This window comes from Lonchura striata, chromosome 4 (assembly GCF_046129695.1).
Source record: "Lonchura striata isolate bLonStr1 chromosome 4, bLonStr1.mat, whole genome shotgun sequence".
In the NCBI taxonomy this organism is placed as follows: Eukaryota; Metazoa; Chordata; class Aves; order Passeriformes; family Estrildidae; genus Lonchura; species Lonchura striata.
The window spans coordinates 46124054-46136922 of record NC_134606.1 but is presented as its reverse complement, the minus strand read 5'-3'; the positions used below and the strand labels follow the sequence as shown (position 1 = coordinate 46136922).

Genomic DNA, 12869 nt, shown 5'->3' with positions numbered 1-12869 from the left:
TTGCACACTGACTTTACAATCTACATATTAAAACAACCTTGGAACATGGCTGGATGTGATTTGAAGCAGAGTGTGTTCTGACAGAGTAAAGAGTGAGCTGGTTTAACTGATGGCATTCAGGATACATTTGAAGGTTAAGCAACTACAGATCTGGGCTAATCTGTTGTAATCTGCTGTTACTAAATGGATGGCTACATTCACATTCGTAGCACACTGCTCATGAGTGCCTAGGAATAAAGCTTTCACATTTCTTCATGTCAGTTCTTCTGGGAGGAAGCCATGTATCTGTTTATTTGCTTTTACCTCCTAATGAGGTTTTTTGAAGAAGTTAATGGCTTTTGTCCTTCACAATGCACTTGCGTTTACCACGGCAGAAGTGATGGCACTGGAGCAAGGTATATATTTTATTATTTGTTATATAGGCGATTTATAAGGAAAAGGGTTTGAAGAAATTGGAGATAACATTCTCAGTCATTGCAAATTATTTCTATCATAGTTGCAATGAAGGCATATTTTACATTAGAGTTCTATGGCTAACAGCATTCCTGAACAGGAGCAGATGGTGATTATGGCTTTGTACTTAGCAAATAGCTACTCTAAATCTTCATTTTATGCGGGAGGCCATTTCTTTCTGCTCCATGACGTCCCTACTATTGCAATGTCCTTTCTATTTCTACAAACTAGTTAACTAGTGCAAGGTGATTTAAATAAATACAGTAGTTTATTATTATTTTTTTTAATCTTCAATAATGTGATTTTTGATAGTAAAGAGGCTAATTTAAAATGTGGTGACCTGGTATTGTCGTGTCAATTTCAGGAGGTACTCTTTGTCATTCCTATTTTTATGTCACATGTTATCTGGTATAAAGCTGCATGAGGAAAAAGAAAAATAGAGGAATACTCTAGAGAAAAGGGGGAGAAAATTAAGGATAGACTTATTGAAGGCAGGGGAATCTTCAAGCTAGTATGTGCAAACAATATACCCCAAAGAAATTGTTTCCTGAAATCAAATAACTGAAAATGCTGAGAAATCCCATTTCAGTGAAATAATTGTGAGCAGAAAGTTCTTTTAATCTCTATAAAGCAAGTAATTTGTACATATACATCAAAAAGAGGGCCAGAAAGCTCTTCTTTACTGGATTTTCTTTGGTATATTTTCAATTTCTAGTCTATTCTGAAAGGTAAGTACAAAAAATATTTTGAATCATCATCATACAGAAAAATTAGAGATTAGTGATCTTAATTCTGAATTTTAATAATTTTACTTAGGGAGCATGCATTTCCCACTTGAGATGCATGCATGTATTATTCCTTACAAAATGGCTTCTGTCTTTCAGTTGTCAGTAGAGGGAGGAGTGGGTAGATGGTGGTCCTTATATACTTTAGAATAAAGCAAATCCAGGTTTCATGTGAAAGCATCAGTTCTGGTTTGTATACTTTTTGTTGTTAAAGACTCCATGTTTGTGGAGTTTGTTCAACTTTTAAATGCAGAGGACTGCTCTTGATTTCAGTGTTCTTTGTCCTGGTAGTAGTGTTGCAGAAAGATACAGTATTTGCATTTAAATCTGAAAATCAAATCTCTGGTAAATAAATGCAAATATGTCTCTCTCCCTATTTTTTTTCCCCTTCCCTGTTGCTAGGTCTGTACTCTGTAATGATCCTGACATGTATGAGATCCCTGTGAATGTTCCTGTGGATACTGTAAAACTTCGTATAGAGAAAACTGTCATACGAAGGATTCCGACCGAAGCCTTTTACTACCTGGTAGATCTCAAATACCTGTGGGTCACTTACAACTGTGTAGCCAACATTGATATCAGCAGCTTCTATAACTTGAAACAGCTGCATGAGCTGAGGCTGGATGGTAATCTGCTTTCAACTTTCCCTTGGGAATCCCTGGCAGAGATGCCCAACTTACGGACTCTTGATCTCCACAACAACAAGTTGACCAGCATTCCTGCTGATGCTGGCCGCTACCTGAGAAACCTCACCTACCTGGACCTGTCCAGCAACAAGCTGACCACCTTGCCATCAGATCTCATGGACATTTGGCCCCCCTTCTCAGGAGCTATCGTGTCCAAGACCACAGACATTCTGGTGACACAGAGAATAATCTTGGGTATGTGGAAGAGCCTGTCTCATCCCTTACTAAAATATACCTGAACATTAAATTGCAAGCAGGAATAGTTAGGGGACCAGCCTAGGATTCTGGAGAGGGAGTTTTACCCAGATCACTGCTGTGGTTTGCTCTATGGTCATTTATTTATTTTCTACTGGTAACAGAAAACCATAAAATTAAGATAGTGACCTCCATGTGTGTTGTTACGTCAAAGATGTAAAACTGAAGTAAAAGCTATGTGAATCTAGTTTGCAGGAATACAGGCCATTCAGTAGCTATATAAATACAAGTCTTACATTATTTTTCTGGTGACATTTCCCTCATCTTTGTATGTGTTTGCAACTGTAAGCATGTCCATTTGCAACTGTTTTTTTCCAGAGGCTCCCAAGCCAAGGAAGCAGCTAGAGCTGATGCTCTTATAAATGATGCTCTTATAAAGCCACATTGTCCTGTGATACAATGCTGCAGATAGTGTTAGTGGCTCAGAATAGGGCAACTCTGGTCACCCTGGGACCTCTGTTGACCTTGCATTATTCTAAATCTGACTGATTATTCTGAAGTTTTTTGCAATTTACATATTGAATGTGAGAGAGGAGTCTGATCCCTATATATTCACTTTTTATAGTGTTTAAGTATTTAAGAGTAATTTCATTAGACTCTGAGGGGTTTTTTTATATATATAATTTGATCCCCTTCTCTAGTATACAATTGCATCAGTCCTGTTTGTGGCATTGTGCTTTATCTGCACTTTATCTCCACTTCCTAGTCTTGCCAGGGTAACCCCTTTCTCTTCTTCAGTCTCAAACTGGAACAGTTCTATCAATGCTGTTCTTTTCTATCGCTGTTTACACAGAAGTGCATATTTTGATACCTTTGTAGTGCAGCAGGTGGAAGGGAGGAAAACAGCAGGTGGAAGGAAGGAAAACCAGCTGGCTGTATCTACTGCAGTAATTCTATAAGCCCTGGTGAAGATCTGTCCTGCCCAATATTGTACTGCCCAGTATTTCCAATTTCTTGATCTAAACTCACAGTATTCAGTGTCCATTTGTTCAATTGCTTTGTTTCACAGCAGAAGCTGCAGCTTCAAACTCTCATTCTCTTATATTTTATACAAACAACTTAACAGACTCAAGTAGGCTGCATGACTTCGTAAGTATGGTAAGGCTTGCATCATTAAAGGTTTCTGGTTTATTCAGAATTAAAAAGGAAAGAGTAAAAACTGCAAAAGTAAGTCCATCTCAATTCTCCTTTCCCTGTCCCCACACTGAAAACTACAGGAGGCTGTGACGTGGGAGCTGATTGTGCTATATCCCTTCATGATCTCATATGGGAGTTCCAGAGGTAAATTGGTTTCCTTGTCTTATATAGTCCTCACCACCTCAGACAAAACAAAAGGAACTCAGAAAAAAAAATAATCCCCAACACAAAAAAAAAAACACCAAAAAAAAATCTTAAACCCTCATACACTCTTCTCTCTCCTTAACTCTGGGAATCATCTGCAGGCTTCCTTGGTGCAGACATTTCCCAGCCTCCTGTAGCAAACCCTCTGGTGCCAGCATTGAGTTCTTTGAAGGCTTGGGATATGACCTTTGGACCATTTTCTATTATGAACTACAACTGGGTTTTAATACAGCCCTCCTGAGAGGAACGCACACTGGGTTTAAACAGAACCTTTCTTCTCTCTGTTTTGTTTTTGTTTTGTTTTGTTTTGTTTTTTACTGTTAGGTGCTAAGAGAGGCTCTGCGCAGCCATTAAAGATGCACCTGAGAATACAGAATGCCAGATGGTACTTTTACTGGTGTTATATTGAGAAAATTTACCTTGGGTGAGCTGTGAGTGAATTAGCTGAATTCTTTTTTTTTATTTAATGGACATCATAGTTTTACTATAAGTTTATCCCAATGCAGACAGACGGTGCATGCTATATGAAAAGATTTATAGTGAATAAGAAAACATCCCATTTCTCTGGAGATTAGAAAGCGCAATTCTCTTTATGTCTTGGATTATTTTGACAAGTTTATTTAGACTCTATTGGGTATTAGTGCTTCCTTTCTGATGGCCTTCCTTTCTCCTGGGCTTGCTGGAGCCTGGGAAGGAAGTGATCCCATAGATATTCTCCTCCTCCTCTGAGCTACAGATAGGGATCACAGAGATCCATGGTCAGGACCTAACCTGCAGGGATACAGATCCAGAGGGGCTGAGCCATTCTGGTAAAGTCAGTGCTGTTCTTAAAGCTGTGACCAGACCACCCCAGAGCCTTCCATGGTCACCTCCTCCAGTGCTTATCTACCAGGGTAGTGAGAAAGTTTCTCCTAATATCTAACCTCAATCTCCCTTACGGCAAATTAAGCTGATTACCTCTTGTCCTATAGGGCATGGACATACAGAAAAACTAATCACCATCTCTTATAGTAAGCTTTCATAGGTTTTCCTTCCCTGTTTGCCATCCTAACTAACTACACAATTTCCTTCACCAGCTTCTAGTACAGTGTGAAGGTTTCTGTGGTTTTTTTTGTTTATTTGTTTGTTTGGTTTTTGTTTGATTTGGTTTTTTTTGTTTGTTTTTTGTTTGGTTTGGTTTTGTTTGGTTTTTCATTTGTTTGGTTTGACTTTTTTTTTTTTTTGCTATGTGTGGTATTTTAATTTTTTTTTCATTTTCTACAATAGTTACTAGTTTCTTTTGGACACCTTTAGGTTTAAAAAATGTTTCTCTTAAAGTGTGATGCCCACAATTGCACACTTTGATGCTCAAGAGTGTCCTATGTGCTGCAGCCACTTTCTGTGGGAGCATTCAGCCTGACCTGTGTACCTACATGGAACTATCACTGCGGCCAAAACTCTGCTGGAGGCTGAAACCCAGAGTAAATAAATGCTGGTTTTGTCTAGTCAGGAAAACAGCAGTCAGATTCTAAATAGTGTAACCAATTATGACTTGAGCTGTCTTCTCTCCTGGTTCTGGCAAAACAAGATTATCATGTGTATGTAATTAACAGATCAAAACCAGCGAGGTCCTAAACTCATATGTTTGTGCAAATGTATTTTTTAACACCAGGAGGCAGTTTTATCTTTGGTGTCTTGACTGAGCATCAAGATGGTTGCTCGTATGAGAAGGTTCAGACTCCCCATGTTTACTTCAAGGACTCTTGGAAGAACCAAAGGCTAATTTTGCCAGAGGACTGGCATGTTAACATCTCCTTATTCTAGTTGATTATCTCTGAAAAAGAGATTTGGGTTTTTTAACTACTTCCCACTGTGTGATGTTCCTCTGTGTGTGCACTATGCTAAATGAGAGAGGGTTAGGGAATGATTGTTGGCCAAGTAGCTCACTCTGGCTCTCATGCACACAGTTTAGGGCCAGCTCTCTTTAAAGCTGACAGTCTGTTCCACACTTTGTAAGATTTAGCCCTTTGTTCTCTGTGGGCTCTACAGGATGCTACAGTGACTCTCAAGTGTAATTCTGGGAATGGGGGTGTTTTTTCTTCAGTCTAACCTGCCTGAAGTTATGTGATAATTGCATTGGAAATCATTCATCTGTGCTTTTGGAATATGAAATACCAGGGGTATGTTGTATGCCTGAGGGCTGACAGACATGCAGAATAGTTTGGAGGTATAAAACCTTCTGTACTTGCTTTGGGGCAAACAACAGGATAGAGAGCCATCCTTGGTGTGGTCTCACCCATAAGCCTTTCAGTGAGTGTCCCCTAGAGTGGCAACTGTCCCTGGACACATGTCTGGCTTTGTCTTGGAAAGTGCCCTTTGGATCAGCTCAGAATAAAGCTCTGGAGTGAGCTGAAAATTAAACAGTGCAAATGACTGGGGGACCAGTGAATTCATCTGGCCCTCTTGGTTACCTCTCGAGCCATAGCCTGATACTTGGATCCAAATCACAACTAAATTTCAGCACTGGCTGCTGTACAGAGATTTACATTTCTGGCAGGAATGATGGCAGTAGCATTTTCCATATGGTGGACTCCAGTGAGTCACTGAGAGGAACAGAAGAGTCCAGTATTTGACAGAGTGGCAGTTGTGGGAGATCTTGCCTCTGTTGCATGTGGAGGTGCCAAAAATTTGGAATACTGCAGGTTCATCAGGCTCCCACCTGTTATGCTGAGCCACTGGGTAGATACTGCTTTTCCTGAAACTACTCCCTTAGCAACTGCCATGTGGTGGAAATGTTGTGACAGTGTTGGATATGGAATATACTGTTTAGAACCATGGATCAAAATGTGTACGTTCAGTTGGAAAGAGCCTGGGGTAGGCTGACCCAAGCTGTGGTGAATATTTCTATCAGTTCAAAACTTGAATATTTTACATCTTGCTATTTTGCAGCAACTAAAATCAGTGTGTTACACAAGCTATGGTCTGAGTCTGGTTACTGATTTACAAGGGAAATTTTGCACATAGCTAAAGTCCATATTGACACAGCCTAGGGAGACTCTGCTTACTGCGGAAACTACAAAAATGTGCATGCACAGACACACATATAAGTTTGCCATTTTACATGCAAGCATGCATATAAATATATGAGAGTAAATATAAAATATGCTAAATCTAGAATAAAGGGTTTTAGAGCAATTTATAATTAATAATTTATATTTAAATAGCACTGCATTGATAGATCACAATGCATAAATATTTATCAATGTTTGTTTTACCTTGACTAGTATATCTTTCTCAGATCAACAAGCTGCCTTGATATTTCTACAAAAGAATCCAGGGTTTATAAAGACATTCTCTTTCCTCAGATACATGTACCATCAGAGATTTATCATTATTTTCATTTTTGCTTCCTAAGAAATTATTTTTTTTTATTAAAGCTCCCTAATCTTTTTCATCTTCTTATTCCCCCTCCCCACACCTTTTAACCTTTTCTTTATTCTTTCATGTGTTTTTTTCACTTCTAACATCTTGTCAGCACAAACTTGAATGCAGTTCAAATGCCCCTTGTGGTCTGGAAACTGGGTTTACATTCACATTTCTGTTCTCTTCAACACTAATAAAGTATAATGAGATTCAGTATTTTATGTTGCTTCCAACTCAATAGTGCATTCATCTTTTCATTTTGAGAATTCACATAACCTGATGATTTACAATGGCTGGAAATAATGTGAATACTGTCAGATATTGGTAAGACACAGATAAACTGAGGGGCTGTGCTGTGGGGGCAAGAAAGGAACTCACGTAGCTGTATCTATTATATGTATTGGTATAAATCCTGCTTCTTTGGGCAGTTTCATCAGGAAACATGATGAATGGGGAAGATGAAGTGGCTGACTGATATAACTCTTCCTTTGCCCTGCACTCAGGTTGTGTCCCAGGCTGGGCTAAACAACCATCTAATCTAAGGACTGTTCATTGTTGCTTCATCTTTCCTTTTATTTTGTGAATTTCTGATACCTATTATAATGACTTTGGCTTTTCTTCAGGACACTGGGAGAATATGAAAGCTGTCTAGGTGTGTGTGTGTATATATATATATATATATATATATATATATATATATATATATATATATATATATATAATGTTCCACTGAAAGGGGGCTCAGAGAAGTGGTGGAGTTACCATTTCTGGAGGTATTTAAAAGACATGTAAATGTACCACTCAGGGTCAATGTTTAGTGCCGGACTTGGCAGTGCTGGGTTAACAGTTGGACTTGGTGGTCTTAAGGGTCTTTTCAGAAGTAACCATTTTTTAGTTCTATTTCAAAGGCTTTTGAGTGTTTTAAGTAGGGTAAAAACAATAATAAACCTCTTCATTTTCTGCAGTAAATTTCTTAATACTGTGAGGAAAATTGCAAGAAAGTGAGAAGAAAATTACCAGAGTATTGTCTCTGATTACAGAGCTTCCCTAATTGAAAAGATGAGCACAATTAGTTACATATATGTGCTTTATTGAGCAGGATTTTTATAAGCACAAGCAGTTGATGTACCTAGATATAGAAAACACTTGGATAGTATCTTTTCTCCTTAGGAATATGTGTGTGAAGTTCACAGGCAAAATTTTTGCGTTTTGTAAACTTCTTTGAGGAAAAGCAGTTGCTGATACACTTTCCTTTGACTTCTTCTTCTCTGTTCCCACAAACAATAAGTAGTGAATAGATGTAAATCTCTTCTGTCTGAAGGGGTGAAATTGGATTGTGATGTCAAAGTAATGGAATCTCTTCAGGTCAAGTGTTGTTTTAAAGAGCAGGGATTAATTGGGGTTTACCATAGTTTTAACCAATCACTACCATTGTGCTTAAAATAACCTAATCTTGGTCTGGTGATAAAAGGAAGAAGTTGTTAATTATTCATGTATTCTTTCATCTGCAGGTTTTTTCCAGAACAGCTCATCATTTTTAGAAAGCTGTTTTGATGATTCTTAACAATACACTCTGAAAAAATATTTGCAGGTGTTCAGATCTCTTTTTTCTGTCAATACTGGTTTGACTTATATGGCTTGTTTATTGTACTGATCAGTAAATTCAGTAGCAAGGGGTCCTTGCATACCATCCCTTGTTTCAGACCATAAGTTTTGTTTACTAGTAGTACTTGGAGAAAATGAGAAAGGCATATTCAAAAGTATGAGTCCAATAAGAAAGTACTTGAACTCCTTACTGATATGCTGTGTTGTATTTTACCTGGTGAAGCCACTGTTGGCTCTGTGAAAGTCAACATAGTGGGGTAATCAATACCAGCTGAAGATTTAGACTGATATTCCTCAGAAATGGCTATCTCTTCCAACATCACAAATTCACAAAGAGGAAAAAGCTTCTAATTAGTAGACTGGAAGCAAGAAGCAAATGTTACTGGCTCTGACAGAAGAGATGTAGGGTTCTTGTGTGCCAGCATAAAAAATATTGTAGTCATTATGGTATTTTGTGGTCCTTCCTATTTTCTACTCTTATGTTATTCTTCTTGAATATATTTCAGAGGCTGTAGTGAAGCCAGCTTCTAACAATACCAGTGTAGTTTAGAGCCAGATAAAATTTTTTTTTTGGCTTAAAGCTTTTTCTCCTTAGCCCTTATCCATTTTTCTCAAGGGGCAGAGATGTCAGTGCAAGCTCTAAACCCTTAAATCATTGTGCTCTGCTCAGGCATTGAAAAAAGGGTCAGGGAAGGTCAAGCTGTAAGAGCCCAGAGGAGGACTAAGAGCAGAAGAGAGTGACGTGAAGCAAAGAGAAGCTGTCTTTCCAGGAGGCACAGACAGGTGAAAATGTACCATCAGTCATGGGACATCTTTTCAAAGTGGTTGTAAATGTGGTAGGTAAATAGCAAAGTTAAGCAAAGGTAATGCCAGCACATCACTATGCTCCCATAAACTTCTGTGAATAAGTTTATCTTAATAAACATTCATACTGTTCTCCCTAACCTCTGAAAATATTCCCCCACTGATCAGCTGAACACAAAACACAAGTTGAAAGAGAAAAGATTAACTCAGAATAGGTCCAGCATTGTCCTTGGTTGTATTTGGTGGTAGTCATGTGTCATACTGTAATCACAATATCCATATATTGACTGACAACAATTTTTTTTCTTTCTCCGCTTCCCTCCTTGCCTCAGGTTTTCAGGACAACCCATGGTTTTGTGACTGTCGCATTTCAAAGCTGATTGAATTTTCTAAAATTGTGGACACCTCTGTTGTACTTCTTGATCCATTGGTTTCATGTAGTGGACCTGAGAGCCTGGCAGGAATCCTGTTCCAGAGAGCTGAGTTAGAGCAGTGTCTAAAACCATCTGTGATGACCTCAGCAACAAAAATCACCTCCCCGCTGGGCAGCAATGTCCTGCTACGCTGTGACGCCACGGGGTACCCAACACCACAGCTCACTTGGAATAGGTCAGACAACATTCCAGTGAACTATACAGGTATAACACTGCTCTTTTACAGGAAATGGGGGAACCAACAGTTGTTGGGTTGCTTGTGCTTTGAGATCATTGTAATGAGTAACAGTGGACCGTGTGTTGTGTCAAGCTGGCAATCCTATCTGTGCAGCAGCTGTTATGAAATTCTCTGTCTAGTTCTCGGTCTTAACAGGTCCAGCAGACTGTTTTGGTTGTGGATGTGGTCTGTTACAAGAACAATGTGTGTGAATGGGTGAAGTGGGGGAAGGATAAATGGAAGTGGAGTTTGGGTTAGTTGAACCCTAACTCAGTAGCTAGAAAATAGAAAGAATTTTTTGCTGGAACCTCTGTTCAAAAATGTTCATGTTAAAAAACCAGTAAGGCCATAACTGAACAAAACTCAGCATTGTAAATACAAAATTTTCCAAATTAATGTTTTCTATGTGCAAATGATGCAAGGCATCATTGTCTGACATCATTCTAGCTGCTACAACAGATACTTATGTAGTAACTTAAATGTAAAAAATGCTATTTGCTAATGCCAAGTAGTTGGCAGTTATCATAGGTCTGATGAAGGGAAGAGAACTGAAATATCTTAGGACAAAGGCAATTTCCAATAGCATTTTAAATGGATAGCATTGTAAGTGTCACAGGAAGTCAGTGGGTCTTGTATTTAAGAGTGAATAGAAGCTTTAAGACATTTGATTTCACTTTATGTGGTTTTGTTTTTCTCAGTGAAACTGCAAACTATATTCTAATTACTCTAGACATTTATTTCTATTTTGACCCAAGCTGAGCACTTTTATTTAATCATAGAGTATATCTGGGAATTCCATAGTTTGTTTTGGAAATTTGGTTTGGTTTTGGTGGTTTTGTTGTTGTTGTGGTTTTTTGACGCTTTTGTTTCATTTTAAAAAATTTCATACCTATAATTCCTTCTGGCAGAAAGGTAAGAAGTATTCTAATAATATTTACTTCCTCTTTACTTCTCATTAATAATGTTTTACTCTTTATATTTTCCCATAGTAATTCAAGAAACTCCTGGAGAGGGTGTCAGGTGGTCCATAATGAGCCTGACAGGAATTTCTTACAAGGACGCGGGAGAATACAGATGTAAAGCCAAGAACTTGGCAGGAATGTCAGAAGCTGCTGTCACTGTCACAGTGGTTGGTGTAGTTACTACCACTGTGTCACCACAGAAGTTTGGGAGGAAGCCAGAGGCTGAGAGGCAGAATACAACTCAGGAGGAATCCAAGCAGGAACTTGAGAAGACAACCACACCTCTTCCCATCAAGCTGACCACCACAGCTCTGGTTATCACTGAAAGATCAACCAGCATGACTTTTACTGACAAAAAGCAATCTAGGCTCATGTTGGATGGAAAGAAAGTTTCAAAGGCAGTGACAAATGGAAACAAAAAGCAGATTGGAGATTTAAGCAAGAAACGTGAGGATACTCTATTGAATACAGCAGGTATGGTTGAGCAAAATGTTACTGTGAAGAACCTAAGAGTGATCAGTGAATCTGATGAAAGAGTGACCTTAACTTGGAAAACTGTCAATGCCACAGGCAATTCTGCTGTGACCGTGCTGTACTCCAAGTATGGTGAGAAAGATATGTTGCCTCTCAGCACTGATTCTAACAAAAACAAAGTCACAATCGATGGTCTGCAGCCTAGTACTCAATATATGGCATGTGTCTCACCCAAAGGCGTGCCACCTACAAAAGAGCAGTGTGTTGTTTTCTCCACTGATGGGTTAAATGATGAAAGCAGCTCTGAGTTTTCTATTCTGATAGTGGCCAGCAGTGCAGCATGTGTGGTTGTTTTACCTTTGATATTTTTCTTACTCTACAAAGTTTTAAAACTTCATTTGAAACCGAAATCTGCAAAGGAAGCTGAACTTGCAAAAGAGACTTATGTGCAATTTGAAACACTGTCGCTGAAGCCTCGAGCACGGAGTGCAGGAGACCAGCTCTGGGCACGAAGGTACACTGATGAGTCAGAAAGACTTCTTCTTTGTTCAAGGTCAAGCATGGATTCTCAAATGACCTTCAAAAGTGAGGGCTCCAGGTCTGAGTATCTGTGCTGAACATGGGTGAGGGTGGAGATTAAATAAATAATAGGCAAAATTAATTCAAAATGGTGATGCTGCATCTGGAAGCAGGTTGACACTAGATGGTGGTCTGAACACGTTATCTGGTGTAATAGAGTCTTACTGGATGGTGCTGCATGGGAGAGAGAACAGAAGAAAAATGTTGCCTGTTTATTTTCTTTTTTTTAATGTTTGTAATTTTGGATGTGAAGGAATGATGTTTTCCAAAAGAAAAATACATAATGAAATGGCTGTATGGATAAAGATATTTTTTGGTTTTATTAAAATATTCTGTTTTCTCTTCTCTCATTTTTCCACATGATGTGCTAGTGGCATGTATCAAACATGAATCACAATCTTCTTGAAAGCCCTGTACTTCAACATAATAGGAAAAAAGTTTTAGCTACTTCTGTTGTGATCAAAACTTTATTTGAATATTCAAGTTTTCTTCCTACATCAGCTTGTGCTTTGAAGTGTCATACAGCTGTTTGTACAGTATCTTGGGTTGAAGTATTCTCTGGGTTGAAGACAAAAGTCAAAGTTTATGGGCTCTTGGGAGGTACAATACACATCATATTATCATTTTGTAGATGTTATTGCAAAGGGCAAAGAAGCTTCTTTAGTGTCCTGAAGCTCAGGTAAGCTAACTCTGAGAGACACTAGATAATTATATTAACTTACATCAGATGATCTTATTGCAAAATCTCAGCCTTAGAATTTACTTGGATGTGTCTGTCTATATACCTCAATTTCAGAAATCAATGTACAGAAAATTCTGGTACTGTGTAATACAACAGACATTCTTATATTTAAGTATATTACACAGATATT

General features: G+C 38.4%; 1 protein-coding gene across 1 annotated transcript; it reads left to right on the top strand.

Moving 5' to 3' along the window:
- Positions 1-264: 264 nt before the first annotated feature.
- Positions 265-12089, top strand: LRIT3 (leucine rich repeat, Ig-like and transmembrane domains 3). Its single transcript, XM_021525515.3, has 4 exons — positions 265-395; positions 1641-2119; positions 9664-9969; positions 10972-12089. Exons 1-4 carry the CDS (start codon positions 280-282, stop codon positions 12033-12035), a joined length of 1965 nt encoding a protein of 654 aa, XP_021381190.1. The 5' UTR covers positions 265-279; the 3' UTR covers positions 12036-12089.
- Positions 12090-12869: the final 780 nt, after the last annotated feature.

Excerpts from the sequence above, each read along its gene's own strand:
- LRIT3 (XM_021525515.3), top strand. The coding sequence starts at position 280 with ATGTATCTGTTTATTTGCTTTTACCTCCTAATGAGGTTTTTTGAAGAA. Across the intron at positions 396-1,640 it reads AGTGATGGCACTGGAGCAAG|GTCTGTACTCTGTAATGATC; the intron begins GTATATATTTTA and ends CCCTGTTGCTAG. Across the intron at positions 9,970-10,971 it reads CATTCCAGTGAACTATACAG|TAATTCAAGAAACTCCTGGA; the intron begins GTATAACACTGC and ends ATTTTCCCATAG.